At 40.9% G+C, this 17,098-nt stretch overlaps 1 protein-coding gene across 6 annotated transcripts in view; it reads right to left on the reverse strand.

Moving 5' to 3' along the window:
• The window catches only part of PMS1 (PMS1 homolog 1, mismatch repair system component), a 51,947-nt gene that overhangs the window by 26,398 nt on the left and 8,451 nt on the right, over positions 1-17,098 (reverse strand). For 5 of the 6 annotated variants that reach the window (XR_012044371.1, XM_072874652.1, XM_072874653.1 and 2 more), the window contains 3 exons: positions 14,673-14,855; positions 12,463-12,565; positions 10,618-10,781 (listed from right to left, as the gene is read on the reverse strand). Coding sequence is in view for 5 of the 6 variants with exons in the window: in XM_072874652.1 (XP_072730753.1) it covers positions 10,618-10,781; positions 12,463-12,565; positions 14,673-14,855 (450 nt within the window). In the remaining variant the exon portion in view is untranslated. Of the gene's footprint in view, positions 1-3,308; positions 3,510-10,617; positions 10,782-12,462; positions 12,566-14,672; positions 14,856-17,098 lie in introns of those variants that run through there. The other variant, XM_072874655.1, reaches the window with a different exon arrangement.

Below are 17,098 nucleotides of genomic sequence, written 5' to 3' on the forward strand. Positions count from 1 at the left end.
ATCAGGCTACTGGATGTCCATTCATAGCTCTCATCTGGATACTCCAGGCTATGACAAGCCTGCTATTTAGAAAGGAAAGCCGTTTCTAAGGAAGTATTTATAAGGAAAGCAGTTGTTTGCCTAATGAAAACTTTGTAAAAGTTAGAAGGATAAAAGGATATCTGCTCTATTAGCTACATATGTTGCAATACTATTGCAAAGATTTAATAAATACAGTAAGGCAGTATGAACTGCAACTTGCATCAGAAGTTACCTGTCAAGTCCACTTACATATACAGAAAGTATTAGCTACTTTGGGAGGTGAAATTTTGTCTCTCACTAATGAGATGTCCTATACTAAACAGCCACAAATTTAACTCTGAATCTGCTGACTTTTATTGCTGTGCATCAACAACAAAAAAATTGTGCTTAGTTGGCTTTCTGCTTTCTAGGCAACTGAGACTGCTAGATTCAGATCCACTTTATATCTATTTCTGTCACTGTTAGCTGACTGAATTTCAATGTGCAACATTCAAACAAAAGGAAAAAAAAATGTAGCAAGTTGAACTTTAAATCTGATGTTACAGTGCTGTTTAAAATTGATGTTTTAAATAGGTGCTAGGTGTCCAATAAATTCAAAATGAGTTCACGGTATTCTGGTACAGGATGTTATGTGAAAGCATAGTGAGCAATCAAAGAATACACATGCACCCATCTCAAGAAATGCAATACATAGCCTTAAAATTCCACCTGTCCAGTGGGATATTTGCTGGCCTTGAGGGGTGAATTCCACGGAAGAACACGGTGCTCTTGTAAAATGATATTCCCTTCCTAACAGGACAGGTGGAATTGTAAAGCTTTGAGACTATTGAGCCTAAAACTATTCCCCAAATCTTTAATTTTCCACTTCCATGTACACTCTGCAGGATTTGTGAAGTGGGGCTTTTTAGTCCTGCCTGAATCTAACTCACCTCCTAGATACAAGCCTGACAGCCCTTTGCACATGCTGGATCATAGCTCAGTCATCCTACAGCAAGCGCAAACCCCTCAAACATAAAGGACAATTTATGTCGGGGAGGGCAGTGAATACAAAAAGGGGAGAAGAAGAAATGAGCAAGCAGAGACACGGGCTGGGTGTCCACAGCTCTGGCAGGGAGAGCCCCCACCGTGCTTCAGCAGCAGGCAGCGGCAAAGGACAGCCCGGGGCTGCCCAAAGCATGCTGCCTCTCAGCCTCTCTCCTCTACACCTGCTGTAAATCTCCTCAACGACATTTTGGAGTGATGAAAGAATTTGTCCTCTTCTTTAGAGCTCCTCTTATAAAACATATCCTGTACTGCTTCTATTTTAACATTGATTACTTAAAATGGAAACACAAAGTGCCAAGTGATTTTTTCTTTACTGGATATTTTAAATTAAATGCATGTGACCAAACCAAGAAAGACACTTGTTACATGACTAATATAAACATGATTCTGTTTATTTTAGGTTATACTAGTGTGATGCCGCAGGTACAGATATAAATCTTAGCTGCTGATTAATGCAAGGTTATTACACTGCTTGACCAGCTGAATGGCTGATACTCAGGACTGTGCAAAGATCACTTCAGTAAGGTGGTTTTAAGAAAGCTGTGGAAAATGAGAACTTACTAAATGCAAACTTGCTATAAGTAGATACTGTTAATAAGTTCAGGGGGTGGTTTTTAACCTAGTCATATATTTATCAGATATTAATACTCAGAACTACAGACAAAATTTTAGGAACTAGTTACCACTGTAGGTTAAATTAAAGCCTACATACTAAAGAGGCCAGGCAACTCCTAAATTTCTATACTATATAAACACAGAATAGATTGTGTGTTCATTTTTAGCCCTGACTGCACATTATGAAGCAACACAGGAATAGCTGGTAATTTAAAGAAAATTATTTTTCTAGACTCTCCAGATGTATCAACAGGCATTAAAAAATCCACAAAGAAAGAATGCCTGTTCCATTTAATTTAGTTTAGAAATTGCCTGTTTCCATGAGGTTCCTGCAATACCCTATTTTTTTAACCTTGCTTATACCCTTTAGTTTAGCTAAAAATACACACCCACACACCCCCCCCATATTTTTTTTCTAGGTCATATAAAGCGGGTGTCCAGGATGAGCCAAGGAAGAATCTGACTCTAGTCAGTATGATGACACTGCAGAAACAGCCTACTCAAAGATATATTATTACATATGGCCCATCTTAGGTTTTGCTAGAGCTAGCCAAATATATCCCACCTCCCTCCTTGTTTCATTGAAGGGGATTACATGATCTAGATCTTACAAAATGTCATAATGTATATAAAAACGATTGCCCTTACAGAAGATAAGTACTTGTGTGTGTGTCTGTGTGTATGTATTTCTCCACCCCCATCCAGCCCTAGGACATATGCATATGCATACTTTTGTGGAGGATGACAATGTACATGCACACATGGAGCAGGCACCTCTGTTATTTCAGAATGCATACACATAGCCCAGAAGGATTCCTTGAAAAATGTGTAAAGAGTGGAGAAAGAGTATGCAACCTCTTCTCACTGGCGTCCCTAGTATATGGCACTAAGGAGAGTAAGAGCTGCTCATTATTTGTCTCCTCAAAGACACCAAGGAAGGACAGAGAAAAAATGCAGCCACTCCTTGTCCCTAACTATCCTTCATATTTTAGAACTTCTAGCAGCAGCCACAATAATTTGCAATCACAGACAACAGAAAAATTTTAATTAGAGCTGGGGACTGGATTTTGTTGCTGATTGTGGCTACTTCAGTGCAACTATGATTCTATGAGTCAGATTCATCCCATTTACCTTACTACTACATAATGGAAGTAACTTAACCAAGTGGACTTTTACGACCCAGAAACCATCTATTTTCTGTATTTACTTTGTGACAATCCTTGTGTTATTTATCCTGTAATAAAGTTTGAGGGTGTAAAAGTCTAGTAGAGCAAGCACTGTACATGAACTGTAGATTGGTAACGTAACACGAGTCAGCTCTGTGAAAGAGAACTGTATTTCACAGTCTCTATAATTTTGTTTTACATGCTTCAAAAATCCTGTCACCCTAGCATCTGAGATCTCACTGCAGATAGTTAACTCTTTGGGCCAGTATGTTCCTTAGCTTTCCTGAACTTAAAACCTAATAGTTCATTAGGCTCCAACAAAACTGAAAACATCGCTGTCTACCTGTTAAGAGGACATACAAACGGGAACAAAGCCAGGCAGTAATACCAAAATTTTGAATTCAGCCAAAGGGAAACAAAAAGACATCACCTTGTACAATGTATATAATCTCTTTTACTTACAATGCACAGACACCTAGCTGCAAGGGCTGGTATGTTCTCTGCAGTGGAAGAAAACCTATCAGCTAAGATCAAGAAGACACCAACATAAAGTCTTAACCACATTCTTTAAAATCCCAGCCTTGAAAAGTGTCGATGTTGTTTATCAGCTCCACGCCATAATTGGTGTCTTGTTTTAAGACCAATGGTAAGTTATCTTCCTAAGAGAGAGTTCTTGCATAATCTTCCCTTGAAAACAGAAATCACAGCAGTTTTTCAGTTTAGCATAAAGAATAATAATGCAACTCTCTACATAATCATAACTATTTTCCCATATATTTTATACTTGCCCCTGAGGAATCAGTTGTCCCATCCACTTCATAAATGATGGTAGGACAACTGCCAGCAGAGGTATGCAATAGAGAAACTCAAGGCACCATTTTTCCTCATTAGATGCAGATGACATACCTATCTACCCCATGGGCATCAGCCATTACAGCTATCAAGGGGATTTGTTGAAAGACAGTCATGTTCCACAACACTGTTCATCCTACAAATTCTGACGTAATTCCTGATCAGATTTCCCTTTTGCGACACGAGAGCACCTCTCAATGAGAAGGCTTTCTTGAGCATCGTGCAGTGGAGAAATGCTTGGATTTGGGAGCTGGAAGGTAAGTTAGGAGAGGAGCTAAGACATATTACAAGGAGCCAAGGACCTTCACCTGGTAACACATCTTCCGGGCCTTTCAAGAATTACAAAGACTAGAGAGAGAGAGTAGTAAGTTTTTTGGCTGCTTTAACCACGCATGTTTAACTGTGGGTGTTTAGAGAAATTCCACTTCCATAGCAGCAGGAAAAAAAAAATAATAATAAAACCTCCCAAACAATTAAACTACTGTCAAAAAATCACAGTTTCTAATCCTAAACTGTCATTCAGAGGATGTACATCATTACAGTGAATTCCACTTAAATAAAGGAGGTTTAAAGGCCTTTTGTAAAATAGCGGTTAACAGAAGTAACAGAGAACATACCTAACTGTGACAAAGTGCATTGGTAAGGAAGAGGGAAAACTCCCTGGCGGCTTTGGAAACATGCCTTTTCTGCTAACCTTTTTTAAGTGTACAAAGTGAGTGTGAAAGCCTTGCAAGAGCTAAAGGCACATCTCAGATTCTGCAACACACACTGCATATGTGAAACAGTAATTGTTTTGAGATTTCAGACATATACTGTGCTGTCATTTGAAAAAAGTGATGGATGAGAAACTGGAAACCTCAAGGAATTAGTAATAGGATATAAAGCATTTCACCTCTAGGTCACCAGTTCAAATTCAACCAGGTTGGTAGTGACCAAAAGTAGTTACCATCTGGCAGCTGTTCTCTGGCTGATGTAAACTGAGTTGAGGGTCTCGGCGCATTTCCTAGTGGACAGGTGTCCTCATCACAAAAAACACCATAATTAACTCTCTGTTTGGCTTTCTCAGCAAAGCCACTGAACAACGAATGGAAGTAAAGACTGAGCTATATTCCAGGTCAGCATGAAAGCATGTTGGCTGCAGAGCACTGCAGATTCTTAATCATAATTCCTCTTTATATTTTAGGACACACAGATTAGGGAGGGACTTAATTTATCATCATTACATTAAACAGAGTAGTCTTTCCAACTCAAGAAAGAGCTTACGTGCTGCTGTTTCTGCTCAACGCAGATTTCTTTTCAACATGCAGCTACAGCAGAGTTTGGAAGCACAACAAATGAATGCAAAGTACAATCCCATTATTAAAAATGGTAAATTTACAATCCCATTGTTTAAAATGATAAATTTATCCTAATGCACTGTATTGGGTTTGCGTGGCAAGATATTGGTAGTGGGGGAGCTACAGGGGTGGCTTCTGTGAGAAGCTGCTAGAAGCTTCCCCTATGTCCAACAGAGTCAATGCCAGCCGGCTCCAAGACAGGCCCGCTGCTGGCCAAGGCCAAGCCCATCAGTGATGGTGGTATCGCCTCTGGGATAATGTACTTAAGAAGGGGTGGAAAAAAACCTGCGCAATGGCAGCCAAAGAGAGGAGTGAGAATATGTGAGAGAAACAACTCTGCAGACACCAAGGTCAGTGAAGAAGGGAGGGGGAGAAGGTGCTCCAGGCACCGGAGCAGAGATTCCCCTGCAGCCCCTGGTAAGGCAGGCTGTCCCCTGCAGCCCACGGAGGTCCACGGTGGAGCAGATATCCACCTGCAGCCCGTGGAGGACCCCACACCAGAGCAGGTGGATGCCCAAAGGAGGCTGTGACCCTGTGGGAAGCCTGCACTGGAGCTGGCTCCTGGCAGGACCTGTGGACCCGTGGAGATAGAAGCCCACACTGGAGCAGGTTTGCTGGCAGGACTTGTCACCCTGCGGGGTACCCATGCTGGAGCAGTCTGTTCCTGAAGGACTGCACCCCGTGGAAGGGACCCACGCTGGAGCAGTTCCTGAAGAACTGCAGCCCATGGGAAGGACTCACATTGGAGAAGTTCATGGAGGACTGTCTCCCATGGGAGGGACCCCACGCTGGAGCAGGGGAAGAGCGTGAGGAGTCCTCCCCCTGAGGGGGAAGGAGCAGCAGAGACAACGTGTGATGAACCGACCACAACCCCCATTCCCTGTCCCCCTGCGCCGCTGGTGGGGAAGAGGCAGAGAATTTGGGAGTGAAGTTGAGCCCGGGAAGAAGGGAGGGGTGGGGGGAAGGTTTTAAGATTTGGTTCTTATTTCTCATTATCCTACTCTCATTTGATTGGCAATAAATTAAACTGATTTTCCCCAAGTCAAGTCTGGTTTGCCTGTGACGGTAATGAGTGGGTGATCTCTCCCTGTCCTTATCTCGACCCACAAGCTTTTCATTATATTTTCTCTCCCCTGTCCAGCTGAGAGGGGGAGTGATAGAGTGGCTTTGGTGGGCACCTGGCATCCAGCCAGGGTCAACCCACCACATGCACTTAGTCTGTCTCAAAAAACCTACACTTACTACAGAGGACTCAGACGCAGAAAACAAACTGGCTTTGGACTACTGGATACAGACCGTAGGCTGAGATTATCCAACTCTGGGAATAAGAGAAGACTCACTGTAAAGAAAAAAAAGAAGATGGCATCCTTTAGGCCAACACCAACCAAAACCACAAAGGGGATTTGGGGAAGAATACCATCCACAGTTATAAAAGCTTTAAAAATGGACCTCCTGCATCCAGAAGTTCTGACCCATGCCTGTCTCAAGAAACAAACAAGACATAGTTCTTCGAGGCAGAACTCTGTGTGACCAAGGCTTCAAAATATTATGCATGAAAAACACTGGGAAAAAAATACTCCCTTATGCAGATTTTTCCTCAACAGGAACTGGAAAATTTATTAAGTCTACTTATGGCCTACCTGTGCTTCGCACAAGACATGGGACCAGTTGTGTATGGTATGACTTGCTGATAGGCACCATCTAAACCACCTGTTGCCATAATTTGTTCAGCCCTATTATATCTGAAACTGTTAAAACAGGTATAGTTATCATGTGTCCTCTCTCATTTCCGCATTTGTGGAAAAAGGACAACTAGAACAGAATTAAATTATTCCATATCATCAGCCTTTCAACACACAAAGGTATTTCTTGAACATCAGTGGCTTGTAAGACTGAATCGAGGGCTACTGGTGTTAAACAGTGAAGAGTGTGAAAACTGTTGTTCCAGGCAAGAGCCTCCACCACCTCGGGTAAAATACAGCCAGAGCTCATAGGTGGCTAGAACATGGCATTTCGGGCTGAAGAGTTTGACGCAGTTTAAGCGGTAGCTGACTTTGGAATGTTCTTAGCACGCCTTCAGATAATGTTAACTTTAAATAAACTTGCTGAATACTCATGTAAATTATTTCCATTTGGCTGTCTCATTATTCAATATGCTTTCAAGGAACATGGTGATGAAAGAAGAAAAATACCTCTTTCTAACATAACCATACTGGCAAGAGGATCAACATTATCAGTATTCAAAGAATGTCTTGGCAGGATAAACCTTCATAAAAAGAAGGAGCACTAGCTAATCCAAGTTGTCAAAATAGCAATAGTACTTCAAGGGTTGATCTGCAAAGTGATTCATTATTTATTGCTAATGCAAACAAAACATTCTGAGCAGAAAGAGCAGTTGAGTATTTCCTATCTCAGAAATGCATTGACGGAGAGTACACAATAAATGAACCCTAGGATGACTGATAAAAGGATATCTATTTTCTTACTTACTAGAAAACAATCCAAAGGCAATAAGAGCCATCGTGGTTCTTCAGAGAAATCAGAAACTTAATGTATTTTCCAAACTAACACAGATAAGAGATGTGGCACAATAACAAGAAAAATTTCTGGAAATTTACTTCAGGAGCACAAGACATACACCTTTAAAAAAAAACATGGTGGAAATAAAACCTGCAATGCATTGTGCATCCTGAAAACATATATACATTCAACAGCTCAATAAGAGGCCTGACTTGTCAAAATAAGTTTCTGCTAGAATCAATTAGGCAACCATTTTCAGAAGCCTAACCTCAGGCACTTCTATGAAAGTTTCAGCCTCATTACATTCTTCCTTGGTAAAGCCAGGGCTATGCTTTCTTCCATTTTCCTTTCATTTCTTATAAAATACAGGACTTTAAAGACTGTTTGGTTCCTTTTTTTTTTTTTTCCATGTACTGGTTTTGTAATTTATTTTCAAGGTTTCCTTTGAAATACACTTTCACTTACACTTTTTTCAGTTACTGCCCTTTCTAATCTTTCGACCCATCTCTCCTCGTCTCCTTCTGTAATACCTCATCTCTGCTACCTTCTTGCTCTTTTAAGCCTTGGAACCTGATCTTACTCCTGACGTGTATCTTCTTCCATTGCAACAGAAAGTATTGGCTCAGCCTCAAGAATTTGGGATTCTAGGAACTCCTCTGAATAACTGCACATACATTTTTTTAAACTAATATATAATCTATGAGCTACATGAAAAATAAAGCCATACTAAGAAGTTGATTCTTTCTCCTAGTACATTTGAAACAGAAATATAACAGCCACCACAAAAAAAAAAAAAACCAAAACCAAACAAACCACAGACAAGCCTATTCAGTAGAGTATTATTCTAGCACAGGTATACTGTAGTACCACTATAGGAAAAACACCTTCTGATCTGAATTAATAATTTTAATGACAATAATACTCAGCATCTGAAGGAAAAAGAACTAATGAATATTCATTTTCTGTGATATTATGGTAAAACAGATGCACGTAGACTTGCTGAAAGTTATGCACTGGAATTTCAGAATTTCAGATTTCTTAAAAGGTATGATGCAATAGGTAATTTTTTATTTTGCAAGGAATGACAACAGCAGTAGAAACATGGGAATCTGCATTCAAAGCTTTTTAACATTTTCAGACTGTTTTAAAGCATTTACACACACACAGAGACAGACTACACTTTACGGTTTCTTAAGGCCTTAATTTTTCCTGCTCAGCAATAGCTACTGAGCGACATCTTGTGTTGAAACATGTCTGAGCAGCTTCTTACTTGTTTTCTTTTTTTCTAAATAAATTAAATGAACATAAGGCCAGCAGTGCAAAATGAAGAGCCAAAAAAATCAGCACCATCTCTGTCATTACAATGAATAATACTGCGTGCAGATAGAATTTGTACTGATTTATTTTACCTACTCAAATTGTGTATTGAAGAATTTACCTCTGAAGCTAATAGGATACGTAGTCAAAACCAACATGCAATGGCTACTATCATGCTGCTCTCCACACCATTTTTGCAGTAAGTATTGTGAAAAAGATATGCGATCAACTTCTTGCACGTTATTGCCATTGTATTAAAATAAGCACAGAAAAAAAGAAAAAACAGATATATAATAGTCTAATCAAAAGGGATGAAATCAAAATACCATAAAAAATAATTTGCAACTTGTCAGAGGGCAAAAACAAACCACCAATAAAAGCCAAAATTAGCTGAAAGCCAATGTTGGTTTTATTAACCAACATTTAAGACCAATACTGTGAAGCACTGCTAGATATGTCAAGGAGCTTAAACACAATCTAAGAAGCGCACACCCCTGAGATCTCTGGTTTCAAACTTTCTGTAGTCCCAATGAAATAAGACTGAAAGTAGCTATACTTGCTCAGCTTTGGAATACTAATTCTGTAGCCACAAGGCTGGCTTTTGTTTTTCACAGTATCTACACTTTGATATTTAGAAATACATACATAAATATAATCAGAGCATGTTATACAACTCCAGAAAAGGATAGGCAATCTGTTGTCATTTTAGGAAAGCACAGTGTCATTCATCATTCCCACTGAAAAGGAACTCAAGTGTGAATGTTTGGTCGATAGAGTAACTGATCAAAATTGCTCAATGAACAGGCCAAATAGCAAGATCAACAAACAAAATTATTTTAGAACAGAAAAAGAATTGCTGAGGGATCTGGCCACGAGATGTCACTCTCTACGTTGTGGAAACTTGGAAATTCTTTAGCATAGCTTTCTTCTCAGAGGTGCTAAAAACAGGAGTACAGCCAATAAAATTAGCTATGTTAAATTGGTGTCAGGTAAAGGAGAACTGCTCAATGCTCATTTCTGTAGCTGTGCATGCAATTTCTGTCTCTGTGTTGTAAAATTACTGTTCCGTATGCTGTGAAGTCAAAGTAGCCTCCAAGCAGCCTCTGAATCCATTCCCCCAAGTCTAAACAAAGAACAACTACCTCAACTAAAGCCTGTTGTTATAACCTACTTTACTCTTACTTACACCAATGTAGCAAACCGTTTTGAATTTTTTAGCCTTTTTAAATAAAACCACCATTATGTATTAAGCTCTTATGACTCAGCATACAGCAAGCTACCTGTATGCGCTATAGTGTCTATCCAGATAGACAGCCTAACCAAGTAAGTTTTGAGTTTTTTCAGTTTGCTTAGGTTAACACTTGATCAGGCCCTGTGGCCTAGTAAGGTCTCACTGTTTTGTTCTGCAGAACACCACCAACATCTTTACTAACCACTAGCATGTAAAATCATTCTTATACTACTAGCATGTAAAATAATTTTTATACTTCATATATCTAACCAGACATCTGTTGGAGCAGACCAAAAGGCAGATCTGAGCCTGAGTTTTAGAAGTTTAGGATCAAAATCTGTAACCGTCATAAATACACATCTATGAAAGGAAGAAAGAAGTGCAAGTTCAAAACAAACCTATGATGAAAGAAAATTCCTAAGAATGAAAGATTTTATCTAAGTATTAGATAAACTGCATAAAATCATCAGAAACTGATCCTTAAGATAGCTGATAGAGAAAAACTCATTATTACCTTATCATGTGTTAAGGTTATCCTCAGGTCTGGTTTTATGATACCATATGCTATCAGTAGATCTTGGACGTTTTTCAGTTCTTCCTTACATTTTCTATTTGTTGAGTAAAACTGCTTTCTTACAGGAAGATTCTTAAACAGCTTTAGGACTGTTACTGTAGTACCTGCAAGCAGGTGACAAAAACCAAGTAGAAATTACACTGAAAACACACCACTGACTGGATATTGAGGAAACTTAATTTTTACTTGAAGAGACCTGCCTGTATGTTGCTGCATACAAAAGAAACTTTAGTAACTCTAAATTAGATTATATTAGCATGAGAAGAAATATACCAAATTAGCAGTCACCCTCCCCCAAAAAGTACCTATAGGCCTCAAGAGCTGTGATTCCCCTCCTTTATTTAGAGTTATGATCGCAGCATTAAGCTTTCTTTCATACACACCGACAATAGCGAGAATCAGCACTAAATAAAATTGAAGACACTTTTAGTGCATATTAAGTTAACTTTCATTAGTAAAATGACTAACAGATTAGAATCTAATCAGATACAGCTGGAGGCAAAGGAACAATGAGCTCGATTAAGGCCCTTCACAAGCATTTGCTTTAGGGTAGTACCTAAAGAGCCTGATACCTCTCTTCAAGGCACAGTACACAGTAAGAGGAGGAATATTCATCTACCAACACAATCACATGAATTTGTAGCCCATAAGGATATTGCAAAGTATTAAATATATGTCACAGAAACCAGTCAATCATTCAACAATTTTGACAGAAGACAAGGCAACGCAACCCACAGGCTTTCCAGCTGTGGAAAATACTACAGCCTAATTCTTAAAAAGAGTCACTAGTTAAAATTAGCTAAAATTAAGAGTTCTCAGCTTCAGCTCTTTCTTCAGTATTTGCCCATTGACTAATCCTCAGCAGCTTCTTCTGGCTTAGTGGCTCCCTGCAGCCAGTTAGTGCTGAGGAGGAAGGGAGTCGGGTGGGCAGTCAGCTCCCCGTTGGGTGTACGAGCGCTGCAGCCGGCTGGGGGGCAGCTTGCGGGCACAATGTTGACAAGCAGCCGCTGCGGCTCAGCTGGGAAAAGCTGAGCTTTACAGAAGACCTGCAACTGCTTCCTCAGGAGCACATCCTCATCACAAGAAAGGAGTAAATCGCTTCTCTTCTGGGAATACACACCGGCTGGAGTGTGAATGCGAGGACACAGCGTGGTCTTTTAATAGCCCTCGCTGAGCAACGATTAGCTGAGCAGAGCACAAAGTAGAACAGATACTAACCCAAACCTGCACTATATCTGAAGCACCAAGGCCGCCTCTGAGGTGAGGGCAACCTTTAACCTTCCACACAAACACACAGAAGGATTTCTAGTGACACACCCTTCCTGCAGGTTAGAAAAAACTGTGACTTTGCCCAGTCCTACAGCCGTGCTGCTTCCAGCAACTCCTTCCTATAGCAGCAGGGCAACTCGTCCTTTAAGCAAGGATTTTGCTACATACAGAAACATTATTTTGGTCCTGGACAAATCTTTCATATACTTATATAGTGTCTGCCTGGACCTGGGGCATTGAATTTTTATAGCTTTTATTTCCACTGTCAGCTTGAAGAAGTGAGTCAGAGAAGGAGAAACTAGTTTATAATTAGTATCTAAAGAAACTTCCAAGACACATTATTTTTTACAATAAAACCACATTCTCAGTTGAGAGACGTAAGGCGAGAAATGTTTACAGCTGCAAAGATTTCATACTCAGCCTTCAAGTACAGAACAGGTATTTCAACATCAAATAGAGCCCCAGAGAAACAAAACAATCCTGTCACAGTGCAACACCAGAACAATGATATCCTACCTTGCCCAAGATGGGAAGGCTTTTTAGACGTTACATGCCCATTGCTATCCAAAGCATACTGAGTGCTGAAATCATCAGCAGCTGTCTTTGTTGTGATCAAAACCTGAAAAGAGTAATTTTAAAAAATCATGTTAATCAAGGATTTACAAAGTACATAATGCGCTTAGAAAAGCTTTGCTACCATTCTTACCATTGCGTTATTTTAGTCACCACAATTTAATTAGTTTATAAATTTTTTCTTCTACAGATGTTTCTTACAGTCACAGAAACACGCTGCATTATTAGTCATTTTTCCACCCATTCAACTAAAAGCTACGCACTTCTATCACACTAATACACAAAGCATAGCAATCCCTACTACCTCTACCTACAACACACACTCCTATATCTTCTATTCTAAACACAGGTTAAATAAACAACTGAATCAATTGATAATTTTGCATTTTCATCCATAGGCATACTATGACAACTTCTTAAATTCATGTGAGATTCCACAAACATAACTACTATCAAATAAACCATATATTACCTTTCCACACCCAAATGTATCTAGCAATCAGTAGTTGCATGCTTTGTAAGCTATTAAGGTAATACACAGAATGACTTTAGCAAGACCAGTCATATACCAGAAGTTCAATAAAACTACAATTCCCTGAGTTCAAGTATCAATACTTTGAACAATAGAGCCACTGCACTTTTAACCACCTGAAAGACATAAAGGGTATCACACATATAGAGGTTCAGGGTATTTTGGTTTATTTTAGTGTCTCATATGAATCATTCAGAGTTCAGCCATGCCTCTGGAGAGAAAAAACAGTAATTGATTAATTGGAAATGACAATATTACAGACCTACTTAAGGGCCAATAGTAAAGTACCTCTTAACTGAAACTTCAGGGGGCAGTTTGGGTAGCCAGAATGCGATTAATGCCAGTAGTGTTTAATTAACATAATTACTGACCCAAGGGTTAAAGTAATAGCTATTAAAGTACTTAATATACTCAGGCCACCTCCCATCTCTTAAGAAACATACCACAGAGCTGATTAAATGCTCAGAACAGATGGCATCCTGCTCCAACAACTCATTAGAAGGAACCAGTGATTGAGGTCTGTCATCATCTGTCAAAACACCAACACTTTGAAAGCATCTTTGGAAATCTCCATCCAAACACACAACCCACTCCTACTTAGTGCAAGGTGAATGTAGCCCAAGGTAGCCAGGAGTCAAGCTCTAACATCTCTCCTGACTTCAACAGTTGACGGTTCCGGTCAGACACAGGTATCAGTATCTTCTTGCAGGTTCTAATCCTTGGCAGGCTTAGAAAGAAGAATCCAAAACTTGACCTTGGCACAGCACAAATACAAAAAGGCAGAGCACAACGGAAGAGGTAGATGCTGTGCCCTTAATAGCCTGAATACTTTTCAGATGGTTTTGAATCAACTTACTTCCAGTCAACAAGTTAAAACCTAAATATCAGTACGCTGTCAGTCCTCTTTACACAAACATATGTATCAGGCTCAGATAGGCCAGGGAGCAGGTTCCTGTTTACTCATACAACAACAAAGTTTGTGCAACTGCAGTCACATACATGTCAAGGAGCAACACAGAGCCCGGCAAGATCCCATGACTGCTAATCACCTAGATAACATCAAGGCAGAAATCCTTACTGGAACAGTAGCTATGTGGGCCATGAGTTCCCTGAAGTTATTTCTCCTGGCCACCATCTGCTGTTCCTCATTTTGATTTCCCCTAACTCAGGTAGCAAACTCAGCCATACTCTTTGACATTATATTTGCTGATAACACTAAAGAGGATAAGCCAGTGTTGTAAGCAATCATGGTATCTATATGCGTATGTATAAGGAATCATCTATCTATAACCTGACACAAAAGAAAAGGAAACACTAAGCAATCTGTCTCTGACCTATTCTAACTGAGGAAAATAAATAGATACTGGTTACAGCAGTGCTGACAGAAAAGCAGGACTGACACTAACAAGGAATCCATACTGCTTCCTAACCGTATGACATGACTTCTGGGGAGGAGGGGAAAGGCAGCATACACAAGCCAAACTGTTCGGAAAACATACCCCTGGCAGGCTGCAGGAACAATTTAAAGTCTTTGCACTGATATTTTAATGAAACTTTCAAAAACACACAAAAAAACCCCCCACAACACAAAAGACTAGACACATTTATAGCAACTGCTCACCTCTGATATGCAGCAAATTGATCCCAAAGCCTCCCCACGGAAACCGTATGTCGTCAATCTTTCAAGGTCCTCAGAAGAGCTTATTTTTGAGGTGTAGTGTTTAATTGCCATAACTGGAACATCAGCAACCTTGATTCCATTGCCATTGTCTCTTACTTCTATTTTGTTAAACCCATAATTCTCCTAAAAAAGAACAAAACATAACGGAGCACTAAAACAACCGAATGAATTAGGACACAAGTTTGAAGCAGCTAAGGTTACAGCTTCTAGCCATCCAGATAGAAGTGGGAGTTTTGCTTATTTGGAGAAACTGAGCAACCATCAAATGTCTCAGCTTAAAAAAAGAAAAAAAGAAAAATACAACATGTTAGGGTAGTAGTGATGGTTTCCCTAATTAAATAATGTAATTCATACCCTGTATTTTGGAAACAGCACGTTAATATAAATACAGTAAAATTAAAACAGGAATTAAGTAAATTTTTTTTAAACTGTGATGAAATTTGCAAAACCTAAGCTCAAAAAGAGATCCATAGCTGGAAAGCTAAAGACTTTTTCACCTCTGTGGTACTGATTTTTTTGAAATCACCACAAATGCAGCCCTGTATCCATTGCAGTCAGTGGGCCCTCACTTAGAACTGTTTTCAATTTCAGTCTTCATTTATGTGATTTCACCACTTCAGTAGTTTTCCAGTCTCTATATTGTGTCTCAATATACAGAAGTGTACTGGTTTTGGCTGGGATAGAGTTAATTTTCTTCATAATAGCTAGCATGGGGCTCTGTGTTGGATTTGTGACCCCAGCTGACCAAAGGGATATCCCACACCATATGGCGTCATGCTCAGTATATAAAGCTGGGGAAGAAGGAAGGGGGGGACATTTGGAGTGATGGTGTTTGTCTTCCCAAGTCACCGTTACACATGATGGAGCCCTGCTTTCCTGGAGATGGCCGAGCACCTGCCTGCCCATAGGAAGTGGTGAATGAATTCCTTGCTTTGCTTGCATACATGGCTTTTGCTTTCCCTATTAAACTATCTTTATCTCAACCCACGAGTTTTCTCACTTTTACCCTTCGATTCTCTTCCCCCATCCCACTGGGGGGGAGTGAGCGAGCGGCTGGGTGGGCTTAGTTGCCAGCTGGGGTTAAACCACAACAGTCCTTTTTGGTGCCCAGCATGGGGCTCAAAGGGTTCAAGATAACGACAGCTTTGATTGGAATGTGCTAGATCAAATTTATAGCTGTTATTGCTGTTCAGCTATTCATGGGCAGGCTCCTGTGCTTGCCATGGGGCTTGCTTGCCTCACTGTATATTAGAGCCTGGTGCTCGTTAGTGGCTGCTTTTTGCTTACGCTGCTTGCTGTGCTGCTGTCCTGCTGATCACCCAACTGCTCTGCCTGGGAACATTTTGATAACAGCAATGGCGATGCGCCTGGGCTGGCAGATGGCCAGGGCATCGCTGCTGTTTCTCTGCTGCTGCACTGGACAGGCTGGAACTCCAGTGCGAACTCGAGTCAAAGGGACTGGGACCTGTGGATGAGTCCATGTGGGAGCAGGACACCCCGAAGGGTCTGTGCCCATGGATAAGCCTCTACCAGAGCAGGTACATCTCAAAGCGTCTGTGGCTGTGGTTATGTCTGTGCCGCAGCAGGTATACCTCTGAAGGGATTGTGGCCCAAGGATAAGTCCACGCTGGAGAAGATGCACCTCGAAGCATCTGTGGCTGTGGATAAGCCCATGCTGCAGCAGGTACACCTTGAAGCATCAGAGGCTTGCATGAGGCCGTGCTGGAGCACCTCAAAGCGTGTGGCCAGGGGTAAGCCCAGAACAGAGCAGGTACACCCCTGGAGGGACTGCAGCCACGGGTAAGGCCATGTTGGAGCAGGTTTACTTCTGAAGGGACTGTGGCTGTGGGTAAGGCCACGCTGGAGCAGGTCTATCTCTGAAGGCATTGAGGCCTATGGAGAAGGCCACGCCGGAAGAGGTGCACCTCAAAGTGACTGTGGATAAGTCTACGCTGCAGCAGGTATACCCCTGGAGAGACCGTGGCTCATAGATAAGGCTCCACTTGGAGCAGGTACGCCCCCAAGGGACTCCAGTCTGTGGGTAAGCCCAAGCCGGAGAAGGGGCAAGGGGAGGAGTTCATTGCCATGTCAAACCTGATGGTCTGGTCCAAAGGGACCAGGGGCGGAGACTGTAATGGAAATACCTTTAAATTGTTGTAACCCGGGATTTGAGTTGCATGTTATAGGAATGACTATAGCAGGAACCACCTGAACCAATGGAGGAGAAGCCTTACAAGAAGCAGCGCAAGTGCAGCAGTGACCAGAGCTGAGCTGGCTTTGGTGCCCAGTAACTCCACGCAACGCACCACCTCTCCTGTCCTGAGTGACCACCATAACAGGTGGAGCCCAAAGTCATGGACTAAATG

Source organism: Ciconia boyciana, chromosome 10 (genome assembly GCF_034638445.1).
Source record: "Ciconia boyciana chromosome 10, ASM3463844v1, whole genome shotgun sequence".
NCBI lineage: Eukaryota > Metazoa > Chordata > Aves > Ciconiiformes > Ciconiidae > Ciconia > Ciconia boyciana.